Source organism: Trichosurus vulpecula, chromosome 3, assembly GCF_011100635.1.
Source record: "Trichosurus vulpecula isolate mTriVul1 chromosome 3, mTriVul1.pri, whole genome shotgun sequence".
Lineage (NCBI taxonomy): Eukaryota > Metazoa > Chordata > Mammalia > Diprotodontia > Phalangeridae > Trichosurus > Trichosurus vulpecula.
The window spans coordinates 173,478,075-173,495,098 of record NC_050575.1 but is presented as its reverse complement, the minus strand read 5'-3'; the positions used below and the strand labels follow the sequence as shown (position 1 = coordinate 173,495,098).

The window sequence follows — 17,024 nt, the reverse complement described above, 5'->3', positions numbered from 1 at the left end:
CCCTACAAGAAAGGAAGGGAAAAGGGGATGAGAGGGGAGGGAAGTGATAGAGGGGAGGGCTGACTGGGGAACAGTGCAACCAGAATCTATGCCATCTTAGAGAGGGGGGGAGGGTAGAAATGGGGAGAAAATTTGTAATTCAAACTGTTGTGAAAATCAATGCTGAAAACCAAATATGTTAAATAAATAAATTTAAATTAAAAAAAAAAGATTTGAGGTAGAGAGGGCCCTAAAGACTTGGGAAGGAGCTTAAGAAAGGCTTTGCATAGTAATTAGCACTTGAACTGAGTCTTAAAGAAAGCTAGGGACCACAAGGAGCATAGGTGAGGAAGGGAGGTGATTCAGGTAGTGACAGCCCATGACAGGTAGAGGATGGATTGTCATATATAGGCCACTTTGGCTGGAAGGAAGACTACATGACAGGCAGCAATGTGCAATAAATCCAGAAAGAATAAACTTGAGCTAGACCATGAAGAGGTTTTCATGTAAAACAGAATAGTTTGCATTTTGTTCTAGAGGTAATGGGGAGCCATCAAAGCTTCTTAAGTAGGGGAGTCACATGAACAGACCTGTACTTTAAGAATACCAATATGGCAACTTGATAGAGAGCAAATTGGAGAGGGGGACAACAAGTCAGGAAGACAAAATAGGAGCCTATCACAATACTCTAGGCATGGGCTGTTGAGGACTTATGCTAGGGGGTGCCATTTATGGGCTAGATTAGCACTTAAACTTGAGGGTTGCAATGCCATATGAAGTTGTGTTAACTGAATGTGGGGGTCGTGAAAAATTTGGCAGCAGTAAAAGGTTTCTGATTGTGCAATAAGCAAAAATTAATTCATAATCAAATGTGTAATGAATCCAAGGTGTTTCTGGCAGCACTTGCCCGCAATGCATCTTGCAACTTCACTGCAACCTTGGTTCTGAACACACAACACGCACTCCTTGTGCTTCTCATTCGGTTACACCACAAAACATCAAGAAACATTGACAGAAACACCTCAGCTCAGATTCAAGACTATTGTATGTTATGAATTACAGTGTTTTTACTGTGTATACAAAATTGTTTAATGAATTTTGGCTTAGGATTAGGACAGAAATTTCAACAATTTCTGAAATAGCCCTAAACTTACTTCTGCCATTTTGTACTATGTATTTATGCAAAGCAGCATTCTCAGCATTGACAATTATAAAATCAGAATATCAATCAACTCTGAAAAAAACATTGAAGATATTTGCAGTATCAAATATTCTGCCAAGATTTAATTCTTTGTGTAAAAATAAACAAGCACATCCATCTCAAAAAAAAAGTCCTCCTTTAGCTCTTCCAGTAATGCTTTTTGGGCTTGAGACCAGTTCACATTCCCTTTTGAGGTATCAGATGTCGGTATACTGTCATTGCTATCATCTTCCAAATTGGTATTTTGATCATGCCTGTCTCCATAAAAAGAATCAATGGTCCTCGGGTTTTTTTTTTTTTTTTGTGTTCTTCTTCATGTTGGTTAGCCTTTTCCTGGCTTTACAATAAATTCCTTCTTTTGGGGCTCAGGGCTCTCTGTCCCAGCTTTCTTATTCTGGGGATTGTGAGTCTAGTTATTGGCTTTGTGAATTATAGCCTGCAGTTTCCTGAGGTGTGGGGGAGGGGCCTGGCTGCCTGAAGTCTGTTCCCCTAGGGTTGCTCTCCAGCACTGGTGCTCTTCAGCAAAGGTCTCAGCTCTTTGTTGTTTGAGCTGGTGTCTGGCACTTCCCCTGGGGGATCAAGAGTATGTCTGGGGTCCTGGTGTTGACCCCTGCTGGCTCTGCCCCTCTGGGACTCAGGAACTCCCACTACTCGGCCACTGAAGCCCCACTTATGTCTCCTCTATTCCAGTGTTTTTTTCTGAGGAATTCTCTGGGTGGGGAGGGGAGGGATTAGAGCCATTATGTCTCCTGGAAGTTCAAGAAGATGCGTTTCATACCTTTTGGCTGCAAGCCTCAGGAGTTGATGTCTTACAGCTGGTGGTGTTGTGCTGCCTCTCGTCGCTTCCACAGACTGCCATCCTGTGTTGGGAGGCCTGGGGATCTCCGCCAGTTTCAGGCACCCAGCTTTCTCCCAACCTGTCTCCCATGTGGGTTTTCCTGGCTGCTTCCACTTTGGTGCTGTCTGGAGCAGCTCCACATGCCAATCGTTCTCCAAGCCTACAGATTTGTTCCTTCAGCCTTTCAGACTCTCCTGGCTTGGAAATTTGCCCCACTCTGACTGCTCACAGTTTCTAACTCTCTCAAATCTGCTCAAATTCACTTTTTTATAGGAATCTGAAAGAACTTGTGAGAGAGCTCTGGTAAGAGCTGTTTTCATGCAGCCATCTTGGCTCCACTCCCAAGAATAGAAAGAAATCCCTTAATGTTCCCATGTTTGCTATTTCTTTTTTTAACCCCATAGGGGTCTACCTGATTGTTTGTTTGCTTTTTCCTTTTAGTAGTATACAGAGATGGGCAACTCAGTGACACCGTGAATAGTGTGCTGGGTCCTATAGTCAGGAGGACCTGAGTTCAAATCCAGATCAGATAATTACTAGCTGTAGATCAAACACTTACTAGCTATGTGACCCTACATGAGTTACTTAACTTTGTTTGCCTCAGTTTCCTCATCTGTAAAATGAGCTGGAGAAGGAAATAGCAGAGCACTGCAGTATCTTTGCCAAGAAAATTCCCAATAGACTCAGGAAGAGTCAGACCAGACTAATCAACTAAACAAGAACAAAAAGTATTTAGAGGTGATATAAATTATTTTGTTACTTGTGCATTCCTTTCTACTTGCATTTCTTTACTTTTATTGTGTTTCTATTCCTTAAGGTATTTGCAAGTCAAATGATCTGTAGAGATTGGATTGGAGAGGAGAGAGATTTGGGACAGAGTGAAACACGGGACATCATTGCAGTAGTCCAGGTGAGAAGTAATAGATGAGAGATTGAGCTAAGGTGACAACTGTGGAAGCAATGAGAGCAAAAAAGTGGAGTGAGCCAAACTGTGCTCACCCTAGTACTCTCTCCCCTTGTTCCCTTAAATCTCTCTTCTATTTCTATGTTCACATAGATTGCTAGGGCCCCAAGCTCCCAGACTCCTTCACAGAACCTAAACTGACTCAGTATTTGTTGTCCCTTACTGGGCCATACACACTCCTGTTATCAGGAGCAGCTCCTGAAATGCTCCAATAAAAGCAGTCCTCTTCGGGGCAGAGCCAAGATGGTGGCTGGAAAGCAGGGACTTGCTTAAGCTCTTCCCCAGGTCCTCCAAACACCTGTAAAAATGGCTCTGAACAAATTCTAGAGCTGCAGAACCCACAAAATAGCAGAAGGAAGCAGGGCTCCAGCCCCAGACAGCCTGGCTGGTCACTGGGAAGGGTCCATCACATGGAGCTGGGATCACAATGGTGCACAGCCCAGCATGGGCCACACCAGGACCAATCAGACATGGAAGCTGGGCAGAACAGGTCATAGGGCCCTGAATCATTGGGCTGTGGCACTTACCAGACTTCTCAACCCACAAATGCCAAAGACAAGAGGGCAGGTTAGTGGAAAAACTGCTGTATCGGAGTGAGAGGAGTGCCCCATTGTCCCCAGCCCCATGGCAGTGGAGGTGGTACAGCTCTACAGCTGCTTCCAGAGCTCCAGCTGCTGTTGCTTCTGGTCCCAGGCCACCCAGTGGGAGGAATTAAGCACGGATCAGAACAGGAGTGCAGAGCCTGCTTTGCCCTGCTTGGATCCGGGTCACAGTCCTGTTTGGTGGTTCTTGGGGCAGGCGGAGCACTGGTGTGGCAGAGCTTGCTGTGTAGAAGTAGCTCTGAAAACAGCAGCACAGCTCCTAAAGCTTGGGACAAAGTACTCTCTACTTTGTCATATCCTGACAAAAAGCTCAAGGGTCAAGTAGCTGGCTAGGAATATGAATAGGCAGCGAAAATGGACTCAGATTCAGACTCAGACTTTAGAATCTTTTTTTGACATAGAAGATCAAAACGTACAGCCAGAAGAAGTCAACAAAGTCAAATTGCCTACATCAAAAGCCTCCAAGAAAAATATGAATTGGTCTCAGGTCATGGAAGAGCTCAAAAAGGATTTGGAAAAGCAAGTAAGAGAAATGGAGGAAAACATGGGAAGAGAAATGAGTGTGATGCAAGAAAATCGTGAAAAAACACGTCAATGACATGCTAAAGGAGACCCAAAAAATGCTGAAGAAAATAACACCTTAAAAATAGACGAATTCAAATGGCAAAAGAGCTCCAAAAAAGCCAATGAGGAGACGAATGCCTTGAAAGGCAGAATTAGCCAAATGGAAAAGGAGGTGCAAAACACCACTGAAGAAAATACTACGTTAAAAATTCAATTGATGCAAGTGGAAGCTAGTGACTTTATGAGAAATCAAGATATTATAAAACAGAACCAAAAGAATGAAAAAATGGAAGACAATGTCAAATATCTCATTGAAAAAAACCACTGACCTGGAAAATAGATCCAGGAGAGATAGTTTAAAAATTATTGGACTACCTGAAAGCAGTGGTCAAAAAAAGAGCCTAGATACCATCTTTCAAGAAATTATCAAGGAAAACTGCCCTGATATTCTCGAACCAGAAGGTAAAATAGAAATTGAAAGAATCCACCAATAGCCTCCTGAAAAAGATCCCAAAAAGAAAACTCCTAGGAATATTGTCAACAAATTCCAGAGTTCCCATATCAAGGAGAAAATACTGAAAGCAGCCATAAAGAAACACTTTGAGTATTGTGGAAACACAGTCAGGATAACACAAGATCTAGCAGCTTCTACATTAAGGGATCAAAGGGATTGGAATATGATATTGCAGAGGTCAAAGGTGCTAGGATTAAAAACAAAAATCACCCACCCAGCAAAAGTATAATGCTCCAATGAAAAATATGGATTTTCAATAAAATAGAGGACTTTCAAGCTCAGTGAAAAAAGACCAGAGCTGAATAGAAAATTTGACTTTCAAATACAAGAGTCAAGAGAAGCATGAAAAGGTAAACAAGAAAAGAAATTATAAGGGACTTACTAAAGTTGAACTCTTTTGTTTACATTCCTACATGGAAAGATGATGTGTGCAATTTGAGACCTTTCTCAGTATTAGGGTAGGTGAAGGGAATATGCATACATATAGATAGAGGGCACAGGGTGAGTTGAATATGAAGGGATGATGTCTAAAAAATTAAATTAAACTGAGGGATGAGAGAGGAATATATGGAGAGAGGGAAAAAGGGAGAAATAGAATGGGGTAAATTATTTCACATAAAAGTGGAAAGAAAAAGCAGTTCTGTTGAAAGGGAAGAGGGGCAGGTGAGGGGGAATGAGTGAATCTTGCTCTCATCAGATTTGACTTGAGGAGAGAATAACATACATACTCAATTGGCCGCTGTAAGGAGCACCGACAGAAAAGTCCCACAGAAAAGTAGGGAGAAGGGGATAAAAAGGGGGGACAATAGAAGGGAGGGCAGATAGGGGGAGGAGGTAATCAAAAGCAAATGCTTTTGAAAAGGGACAGGGTCAAGGGAGGAAACTGAATAAAGGGGGACAGGATACGATGGAGGGAAATATAATTAGTCTTTCAGAACATGAGTATCGTGGAAGTGTTTTACATAGTGATACCTGCGTGGCCTATGTTGAATTGCTTGCCTTCTTAGGGAGAGTGGGTAGGGAGGGAAAAGGGGAAAGAATGCAACTGGAAAATAAGATGTAAAGGTAATGGGGCATAGAAATCTATCTTGCCCTACAAGAAAGTAAGGGAAAGGGGATGGTGGGGAGTGGGGTGACAGAAGGGAGGGCTGACTGGGAAACAGGGCAATCAGAATATATGCCATCTTAGAATGGGGGGGGAGGGTAGAAACAGGGAGAAAATTTGTAACTCAAAATCTTGTGGAAATCAATGCTGAAAACTAAAAATATTAAATAATAAAATATGGAATTCAAAAAATTAAAAAATAAAAATAAAAAGCGGTCCTCTCCCAATCTCATTCATAGACTCACTGCTTCTATTCCACAGGTAGTACCTGATCTCTACAAGTGCACCATTAATAATACCAATCTAACTTATATGAACTGATGCAAAGTGAAATGAGCAGAATCAGGAGAACATTGTAAACAGGAACAGCAATATTGCATGATGATCTACTATGAATAATTAGCTATTCTCAGCAATAAAATGATCCAAGATAATTCTGTAGCACATCTGATTAAAAGGGCAGTTCATCTCCAGAGAAAGAACTGGTAGAGCCTGGATGCAGAGCAAAGATATTTTTTCTTTCTTGTCTGTATTTTCTTTCACAGAATGACTTGGAAATGAGTTTTGCATGACTCCATATGTGTTACCTATGTCAAATTGCTTGCCTTCTCTATGCGGAGAGAGAGAATTCAAATTTCAAAAATTTGAAAAAAATGTTTAAATTATTTTTACATGTAATTGGGAAAAAATAAAATATTAAATAAAATTTTTAAAAATACCAGTCTAAAAGGAATCCTTTTATTTTATAAGATATAGCCTGAGAGTTACTAACACGAGTCACATACCTCTCTTACCTTAAGTACACAGAAATCTCTTACTTGCCAGCATTATCAGCATCTAACAATTGTTCCCCTTTATGTCTGCTGTGTTCCACCCAAACTAATCATTATTCCTAAGAAAATTCTTTAAAGAAAAACTTAATCATGTATTATTGGGTACCAGACTAGGAGCTCCATGAGGTTAGGGATCAAGCCTTATCTAAACCTATTTGGCTCAGTATCTAACACAAAATAGACACTTAATAAATGTTCATTAAATTAAATTGTCCTTTCACAAGACAAAGATCCCCCGAGAGGGAGACTTTGCTTCCTTTGTCTTTGGCAATCTTCCCAGGGAATCTATGCACGTTAGATTTTTAGTAAGTGCTTGTTAACTAACTGACTAGCAGAGAAATAGTTGAAACAATATTTGGACTTTCTGATCTGACTTTAGATCTATCAGTTATTCCAGGAAGCTGGCTTAATATAATCATGTCTATTGTTCTTAGAAATTTACATTTCAGAAACGTACAATTTTTAGAGGAAGAAAACACATCAGTCAAGGTTCTTGAGATGCTTGTCTCATGAACTATGCTTGGCACAAGATTCTCAATGCAAAGTATCTTGGGGGCTATTTGAAGGAGGCCCCAAAGTGCCACATCATCAGGAACCACCGCTCTAAAATGAAGTATAAAAGCAGATGAACTGAGAACCCAGAACATTCATCAGAACCATTTTCATAGTCTCAGCTGTTACTGACATGAAGCAAATGAAACTTCTGCTGCTAATCATGGGCCTGGCCCTGATCAGAGGCATCAAGGTCCACAGTGGCCGCTGTAAGGAGCACCGACAAAATGTAAATGAACAAGAGTGGGCACAGATGGGTGGAAGGGGACTAGGAGAGGTTTGGGGATAGAAAGCAAGGAAAGCAGAAAATCTGTCTGTAGAGGAGGGCAAGATGGAAAGGAAATGGGCATTTGTGTCTTCTAACTCAAAGCTATCCTTTTGAATACTTGTAATGAATGTGAGTGGTTGAAGTCATTTGAAAGTCTGAATTTGTGTAAACGTAGACTTGTATTTGTATCCAAGAAACGTTTGTATAGGAGATAGAGACTGGACCTGTGATTCCATTTCTATGGGGAATTCCTAGATGAGGAGATTCCCCCTCCCAGGGCAGGTAAATACATTCTGTGCAAAGATAAAAGGGACATGTGATGTGTATCTTCTAATTCAAAGCTGTCCTTTTGAATGCTTGTGGAGTACATGAATTCCTGAATTTATTTCACAGTCCAAAATGATGTGAGGGTGGATATGGGAGGTGGGGAAGGGATAGGTATGAATGAGGTTTGGATGTTCAAGCACCCAGTCTAGCCTCTTTAAAAATAATAATGCTACAAATTCTTTTTCTCACAGTCTAAATCAATTGGACAATTTCTATGTCTATAAAATGATGCACAAGATAATTTCTATAGACCCCTTAGCTCAAGAATTCCATGACTCTTTTTGGCTTTTTTTTTAATATAGCTCATCTTAACTTACCTGACTTCAAGTGAAACCAGTAGAAAAGTGTCCATAAATGCCAAGAATGTTCCATGGCAGAACTATCACTCTAAGATGTAGGGCTGCCAGGTGTTTGCCCTAAGAGCTACCATTCATACCCATTGTGCCAGCAGGATCCAAATGGTAGCTTTGGAGTTTGGGTCTGCATAACCTCTGGGACTGGATACTATGTGGATTCTGTCATGGCCCAGGGAGAATTCTCAGAGCCACTAAGAGAAGAAAGGAAGAGAATTCCTTGGGCAGATAGAGAAGACAATCAGAGTTCCAGTCTTTGATTAGTGAAATTGGAGTGTAAGAAACTGCTCTTGCTGCAGTGACAATCCCCATAATTACTTTCCCCATTCTACTGAAGTATAATCATGTTTAGGAGGAAGAAATAGAGTTAGATTTTTTGAAATCTCAGTTAGTCTTCACAATAATTTCTTTATGCATGAAGTAGAAGTTTTATTTCCCCATCTAGGAGATGAGCAAACTGAGGCACAGAAATAATGTGCCTTGCCCATCAGCACCTAGCTAATTAGTGTAACATCAGAAACCCTTAATTAATAGTCTAGAATGGCTTCTAGCATGCCCAAAATGATCATGTATGCACCAGGCAAGATGAGACTAGGAACACCTTTTACTTTGAAGGCTTCAGTTTCTTCATCTATAAAATGAGAGGGTTGAAACCTTCAATATGTCTTCTCCACAGATTTCAGGATCCTGGCGCACTATTGCAGTGGCTTCAAATGACACATCAAAGATCCAGGAGGGAGGTCCATTCAGAATCTCTGTCCACAAAATCGTAGCAAGTGGTAACAAGCTATATCTAGAATTTATGGGAAGGTAAGTGATACCTGTGTTAACTAGAAGAAGGGAAAGATAAATACCTGGATCACAGATCTGAGCTGTATCTACCACACTCTAACAGATGCATGCTGGGTTTCTATTGTTCCAGGAATAAGTTTCTAATTAGGCTCCCAGACAATGTGTTTGCTCTCATTAAAATGACCAATAAAGGGAAACCTTGAAAAGGAAAAATCTTTAAAGGCAATATGAATTGTGTGTGATTGCAAGCAATTAAAAACCAGAAGGTTTTATGATAATTGTGTATAATAATAATTATTATTATATATCATATAATTATATTTTATATTATATAATTATATTATATATCATATAATAATAAAACCAAAAGGCTTTATATGATATTATTATAATTGATATGATACAATAATACGATAATATGCCATGTTATAGTTAATGATGTTAAGTTAATGATATAGTTAATTTAGTAATAATGCCATTATATCTTATATAAAGCCCCAGGGCTTTATTTTGTTTTGGTTTTTAATCATGATTCACGGAGAGAGGAGAGCCACTGCTTTCTTTCTTCCCCAACCATCCTTCTCAGCCACTAGCCATCAGCTGGAGCCAAGTTGGATTTCTAGAGATATCTCTGCTAAGGGGACAGAAACAAGAATTAGACATAAGGGATGAAGGAGTCAAACTCTGAAAATAAATGACCAGAGAGCCACAGAGGTTATTATACCAACTGTCAACTCCGAAAAAATAAAATAAAATCAAAGAACTCATAGAGGTTATAAGCAAACAGCTTTCTTTATTCTGTCAGAGAAGGGAAACTAGACATGTGTGCCAAGGTCTCCTCCAGGAGGAGACCCAAGGCATGAGGCTATGCTTTCATACATATAGTTGTAGCTAGACAAAGAGCTCCCAGTGAGGGATAACAGTAACAATAAGGCAAATTTGCCTAATGAAAATGTCTATTCATAGCAGGGTTTCATGACTGGATCGTGGTTCCTGCAAGTGCTTGTCCAAGCTCAGGGACCACCTAAGGTTGGCTTGAGCCAATTCTGGGATTAAGCTATAGCAGAGTTCATGCAGAGAATGAGAGCAAAAGATTTCATTATGCCAAGCTCAGGGCACAGCTTGCTAGCTGGTCCTTAGCTCTAGAAAACAGGGGGTCTTCTAATAGTAGAAAGAGAGGAGTAGAAAGAAAGTGGTGGTCTTGGCATTGGGATCCTGACAGAGGCATACATCATGCTTAGACCCTGGCAACCATATCAAGGACTTCATCTTCATTCAATAGATCCTGAAAAGCTTTGTTCTCATCAAAAAGGGAGGTGTGAAAAAAACAACCCTCCCAGAATCTTAACTCTGAGCAATGAAACCTGGGGGGGGGGGCAGAAACCCAACCCTAATTTCTTGTCTTTATTCTTTTATTAACTCACTGTGACTCTGGACCACTTATTACAAATATGTCTCAATTAAAGCAGTAAAATAGAGACAAAAGAATCTCTATTCACCTCCCTAGAATGATTTGGAGATAACGAGACAGAAGTAATAACAGCTAGCAATTTTCTAGTGATTTAACGCTAAAAGAGTGATTTCTCCCCAATAACCCTTTAAAATATACAGCACAAGTATTACTATTCCTACTTTATAGATTAGAACAATGAATGTAATATCTAATTGTCACACCCAAATATACTCTAGGTCATATGGTTAGGAAATAGTGATGCTATGACTTGAAATAGGTCTTTTGAATCCAACTCTGCTGCTCTTCTCATGAGTCAAGTCCTTTCCAAGTCTCCATTCTCTTTTTGCCAAATACCTGAAGAAAGAGGTGTTACATTCCCTTGAATAGTTCACAGACAATGAACACGGATTATAGATTTTCAAATAATCAAAAAATATATATTTTAAACTCTATCCCAGTGGGTCTAGAGCACCGTGCTTGGAATCAGAAAGACTCATCTTCCTGAGTTCAAATCTGGCCTCAGACACTTAGTAACTGTGTAACCCTGGGTGAGTCACTTAACCCTGTTTGTCTCAGTTTTTCATCTGTAAAATGAGCTGGAGAAGGAAATGGCAAACCACTTTAGTACCTTTGTCTAGAAAACCCTAAAATGCAGTCACAAAGAATAAGACATGACTGAAACAACTGAACAACAACTACTACTACACTAAAAAGAATGGTGAGCTTACTTTAATCTAATTTGAGAAGTAAAAAGGAAATTCAGTAACCACATCTTTGTACGGCCTAAAAAAATGGGTAAATTTTGTGATGGTTTGAATTCTAGATAGAAATTGAAATTGTTTGTATAGATATGGAAGTGTTCTTATTTTATTTTTTTGTTATTTTAAACTTGACAAATACTGACCAATATGAACATTTCCATATATAAGAAATAGAAAAAGTGGATTGCATTTGAAAACCTAAGTACCAACTCCATTTGGTTCTGTTTCCCTTTTTAAGGTATATAACAAATTCAACATATTAGTTCAAAGGTGTCCTGTTCGTGTTGCCCTCTAAACCCTTAATCTGTTCTTACCTATGCAATCTTTTAATGCTTCATTGATTCTCTTTCTTTATTTGCCTCTTTTTCATTACTACTATAGCTTTAATGCCCCTAGTTATTCTTCTTTCACATTCACAAAAATTAAGCCTTCCCTTGGAATAAATAAGCATAAGTGAGAAAACCAAATCTACATGTGATCCTATGTGAAATGCATGTCATGTTCTGTACTTTACTTCTATCACTTTGCTTTGAGATGGGAAGCATGCATCATTATCAGTTCTCTGAAATAATCTTTGCATTTCTCAGGATTCTCAAATCTTTCATAGTTTATTTTCTTTATATTATAGATATTGTATAAATCAGTACCCTGGTTCTCACTTCTCTCTAATTCTGATCATATAAATATTTGCTCTGAACCCATCCCCTTTGTCTTTTCTTATGTTGTACCAATATTCCATTACGTTCAAATACTATAATTTCTCAAGTCCTTCTCTAATTGATTGAACATCCGATTAGTTTTCAGTTAGTTGCTGCAACAAAAAGTAAAGCTATAAATATTTTTATACATGTGGGTCCTTTTTGTTTTCCTTGTAACTCTTTGGACTACATACCTCATAGTGGCATTTATGGATAAATTTAGTGACTTTTGGAGCATAGAACTAAATTTCTTTCTGAGATGCCCAGACTCATAATTCCCAGCTCTACCAAAAATGTATTGAGCCTCCTACAGCCCCAGCAACGATTGTCATTTTAATCATCTTTGCCAATCTGATGGGTAGAGGTAGAACCTCAAAGTTGTTTTAATTTGCACTTCCCTTATTATTGGTGATTTGGAGCATTTTCTCTTAAGGTTGTTGATAGTTTGCATTTCTTCTTTCGATAATTGCCTGATTAAATCCTTTGACCATTTCTGAATTGGGGATGGCTCTTGTTCTTATACATTTAAATCAGTTCTTGCTATGTATTGTATATAAGACCTTTATCAAGTAACTTTGCTACAGAGATTTTTTTTCTCCAGTTAAAGTTCACTTCTAATTTTCACTGCATTGATTTTGTTTGGGCAGAAGCTAAATTTTATGTGATCAAATTTCAATACTTTCTGTCAGGCGATACTCTCTTCTTTGTTTAATGAAGGGTTCTTCCCTTAAAAGTGTTTATAAGATTAAGTCCGATTACAAAAACATGATATTGGAATACTAATTTTTATTTCCAGGAAAAATGGTAAATGTTCTGAGATTGTCCTGAAAAGTTACAAGACAGACAAAGAGAATCAATATGTATCAGAATGTAAGTATAAATGAGAATATATGATTTAAAGAAGTCTGCCTCTGGTTCTCAATTTCTCCATCTATAAAAGGAGGTGGTTAGACTAAATGACCTACAAGATCCCTTCTAATGTTAACATTCTGTGATTTGGGGGCAGAGGGGATGGAAAAAAGTAACTTTGAGAAAGGTTTGGGATCAGAAAAGCAGTTTGACAGGGGTGTCAGAGGAGTAATGAGACAAAGGTTTCCAGTGAAAACCTTTTGCAGACATCCAACTCCAAACACTTTATGAGTCTTTTCTCCTATTTCAATACTATAAGAAATTCTAACCTTTGTGAACTGGTGATTTTCACAGACTCGGGAGTAAACATTTTCTACTTTACACACATAAAGCAAGATGAATATATCGTGTTGACCTCATACAACTACAACGAGAATGGTGTAACCTTAGTGTTACACCTCTTTGGTATGTATTCTATGCCCCCTCCTCAACAAGCCTCTTCCTTATTCCAAAAGAAAAGATGAGCAAAGAAAGAAAGAAAGCAGAGAGATTTGGAGGTGTCCAGCACAATATTTAATGTTTATGATTAGGGAAAGCATCTCCTAAGACAAGAAACTGGCCAATCTGAGACCCTTTGGGTAACTTCTGAAGGGAGCTCTGAGCCTTTTCAGGACGTCTCTGCCCTACCTAAAAAATGAAAGAGAGAAGAGAGACAAATTATCAATTACCTCACTTTGTGTCACAAAAATGTTCATTTCTTCATTCATTAACAAGTTTCATAAATATTTGTTATGTCTTTGCTATGTATTATCACTTTCTTAGACACTGAGAGATATAAAGAAGTTCCTTCATGTATATATCAGTCCACAAAGGATGCCAAGACATAACAACAAATTATTTATGTGAGTCGAGAATTAAAAGTGTTGGGAGAGGGATGTTCAGAAGAAACAAAGATTATTTCTGCTTGAGGATATCATATTGGTCTTCACTGAGGAGATAGAACTTGAAGACAGAGATAAAATGGTCAGAGTTTAAGGGAAGAACATTGCAGGGGATGGGAACAATTAACCAAAGGGAAAATTTTTAAAAGCCCTCCTACAACCTTGCTATCCCTAAACCTTTATTGGCATTTCAAAACATAAATTTTCTGCCAGTTATGATTAGCCAGAGATTCCACCACCCCTCCTTCCATTTCCTAGCCCCATTTCCATCAAGGGAAGAACTGAAATTTCCTCCTCTGTAAAATTAGGAACTTGGACTAGATGATCTCTAAGATGACAGATGGTTCTGATGTTATGATCAATGCGATACAACAAATACTCTCCTAATGACTGGAGATGGGGAGTGGATAGTCCAGAGCAGTAGGCTATTTCTTCAGGGAACTTTCCCTTTCCCTCTTCTTGAGACCAGCCAAAAGATTTGATCTGATCCCAGTCTCTCCTGACCTCATTTCCATAACCAGTAGAAGATGTTCTTCCCTCCTTTCTGCTCAAGCATAAAACACCATAATAATTAATCCCTGAGTGTGTGACAGCTGAATTTCCCAGATCATTCACTTTCCCCATGTCCAGCCAGCCAACCCATCCTCTCTATATTATCTCATATGACCAATGAAAGAGATTTAGCACACATTCTAACTTTCATCCTATTTATAGCCCGCCGCCCAGTCTTAAGAGAAGAAATCAAGGAGAAATTTGAGGAATTTTGTTTAAACAACAAAATTAATGAGATTTTATATTTGACCAGAGATGGTAAGTACTCCAAACATGTCCCTCCCCTTTCTTTTAAGTTTTAACTGGGAAAATTTTGTGGGATGTAAATAGTCTCAATTTAGCTTCCTTGATCCTAACACAGAGAATTCAATTTTTCTCTCCTCTTAGATGGTGACAAAAATAAGCAGTATAGTCCTGGTACTTGAGATCATTAGTACTCTGTTTTGTCTCCACAGATCAATGTGAGAAACTCACCAGTAAATAAGCTCACACTGGCCTGCAGGTTTGTTATAGTTAAACCTGGGACTATTTCTTGAAGTTCTGGCTCTTTGGAGATCCAGGACTGAGAGCCCTGAGATCCAGGTGCTCAACTGGGGATCAATGTGAATCAGTGTGAGACCTTAGTAGGTCTCAGGAACTAGTTCCTAGTTATCTTGAAATATTCCTCCAAAGCAGTTGTTAAGTGAGGAAGTAAGAGTGATTAACATTCCCTTCCCCCTGAGGGACATTTTAATTCTCCTCTTTTAATAATAGCTATTCTTTCTTGCTCCTTTCTTCTTCCCCTCTCCTTTCAGCTTGTCCCTTCCTCTTTATCTATTCCCTTGTCTCCAAAAAATCAATGTATGAGAGGCTAAGTTGAGATTATGAAATGAGTTCAGTGATATTGGGGTGAGATTATTGAGGGAATTAGAGCTAGGAATTGTGAATAGAGTGTGGCTAGTGTTCAGGGAATAAAATTAGTGCCAGATTTGGAATTTTAATACTCAATTACCATTTCCCACTTATCTTTTTGAAGGTACTTGTCATAATTTCACAATTTGGCAGAATGTTGGAATATAAATCTTTATTCTGTTGTTTCTCTACCCTCATCATTACTCTCCATCATCACCGAACTTTGTGTTAGCCACCTCCAAAAGTGCATGACAATACTTTCTGACAATACTTCCATTCTCCATCTCTCCCTAGGCACCTTCTCCTGGGCCAAAGAAATATCCAGCATTTGAATTCCTCATGTCACTCCCAAGCCCTTTGATTTCTTCCTCCTGAGTCACCCATGATTACATGGTATAATCAGTTCCCTACCACTGTCCCACCAGATCACCCAAGATGCTGGGATGCCCACTTGCTGTCCTAAAAAAATCTGTCACTCAGATACCCAAAGTTCTGTTGGATTTCCAGTTTCCCTGACCTCAATGGGGACTCTTCCCTTTCTGCTCATATTCCCAACCAAAGATAGGAACTTTAAAAAAGAGGTTTCTTACAAATGTCCAATAAATGATTTATCCTGTGCAATACAGTCCTACATTTATTTTGAAAGCTGGGGGAAGGTAATGTCAGGGCAAAAAGAGGACTCCTGTCTATTCTCTGGGAGTAATATGTAATTAGTTACCTCAATTCATTTTTATTTTTTACATGTATACATTTTATTTCATTTTATTTTATTTTACTTTATTTAATATATTTAGTTTTCAGCATTGATTTTCACAAGAGTTTGAATTACAAATTTTCTCCCCATTTCTACCCTCCCCCCCCACTCCAAGATGGCGTATATTCTGGTTGCCCTGTTCCCCAGTCAGCCCTCCCCTCTGTCACCCCACTCCCCTCCCATCCCCTTTTCCCTTCCTTTCTTGTAGGGCAAGATAAATTTCTACGCCCCATTGCCTGTGTATCTTATTTTCTGGTTGCATGGAAAAAACTTTTTCTTTTTGGTTTTTGAGCATCTGTTTTTAAAACTTTGAGTTCCAAATTCTCTCCCCTCTTCCCTTCCCACCCACCCCCCCTAACAAGTCAACCAATTCAACATAGGCCACATGCGTATCATTATGTATAACCCTTCCTCAATACTCATGTTGTGAAAGACTAACTATATTTTGCTCCTTCCTAACCTATCCCCCTTTATCCAGTTTTCTCCCTTGACCCTGTCCCTTTTCGAAAGTGTTTGTTTTTGATTACCTCCTCCCCCATCTGCCCTCCCTTCTGTCATCCCCCCTTTTTTATCTTCTTTCTCCTTCTTTCCTGTGGGGTAAGATACCCAATTGAGTGTGTATGGTATTCCCTCCTCACGTCAACTCTGATGAGAGCGAGATTCACTCATTCTCCCTCACCTGCCTTCTCTTCTCTTCCTCCAGAACTGCTTTTTCTTGCCACTTTTTTACCCCCTTCTATCTCTCCCTTTCTCCCTCTGTCAGTATATTCCTTCCATCCCTTAATTTGATTTTATTTCTTTTAGGTATCATCCCTTCATCTTCAACTCACCCTGTGCCCACTGTCTCTCTCTCTCTCTCTCTCTCTCTCTCTCTCTCTCTCTGTACATATATACATATATATACACACATATATATACACATATACATATATACACATACATATATACATACATACACACACACTTATACATATATATACATACACACACACACACACACACACACACACACACACACACACACATATATATATATGCATATTCCCTTCAGCTACCATAATACTGAGGTCTCATGAATCATACACATCATCTTTCCATGTAGGAATGTAAACAAAACAGTTCAACTTTACTAAGTCCCTTGCAATTTCTTTTTCTTGTTCTTTTTCTTGATTACCTTTTCATGCTTCTCTTGATTCTTGTGTTTGAAACTCAAATTTTCTATTCAGCTCTGGT

General features: G+C 39.0%; 1 protein-coding gene across 1 annotated transcript; it reads left to right on the top strand.

Moving 5' to 3' along the window:
- Positions 1-7,285: 7,285 nt before the first annotated feature.
- Positions 7,286-14,630, top strand: LOC118842295 (trichosurin-like). The gene is made up of 6 exons (XM_036749872.1): positions 7,286-7,381; positions 8,777-8,910; positions 12,601-12,674; positions 13,008-13,118; positions 14,309-14,404; positions 14,602-14,630. The coding sequence occupies exons 1-6, from the start codon at positions 7,286-7,288 to the stop codon at positions 14,628-14,630; spliced, it is 540 nt and encodes a 179-aa protein (XP_036605767.1).
- The last annotated feature ends 2,394 nt before the right edge of the window (positions 14,631-17,024 follow it).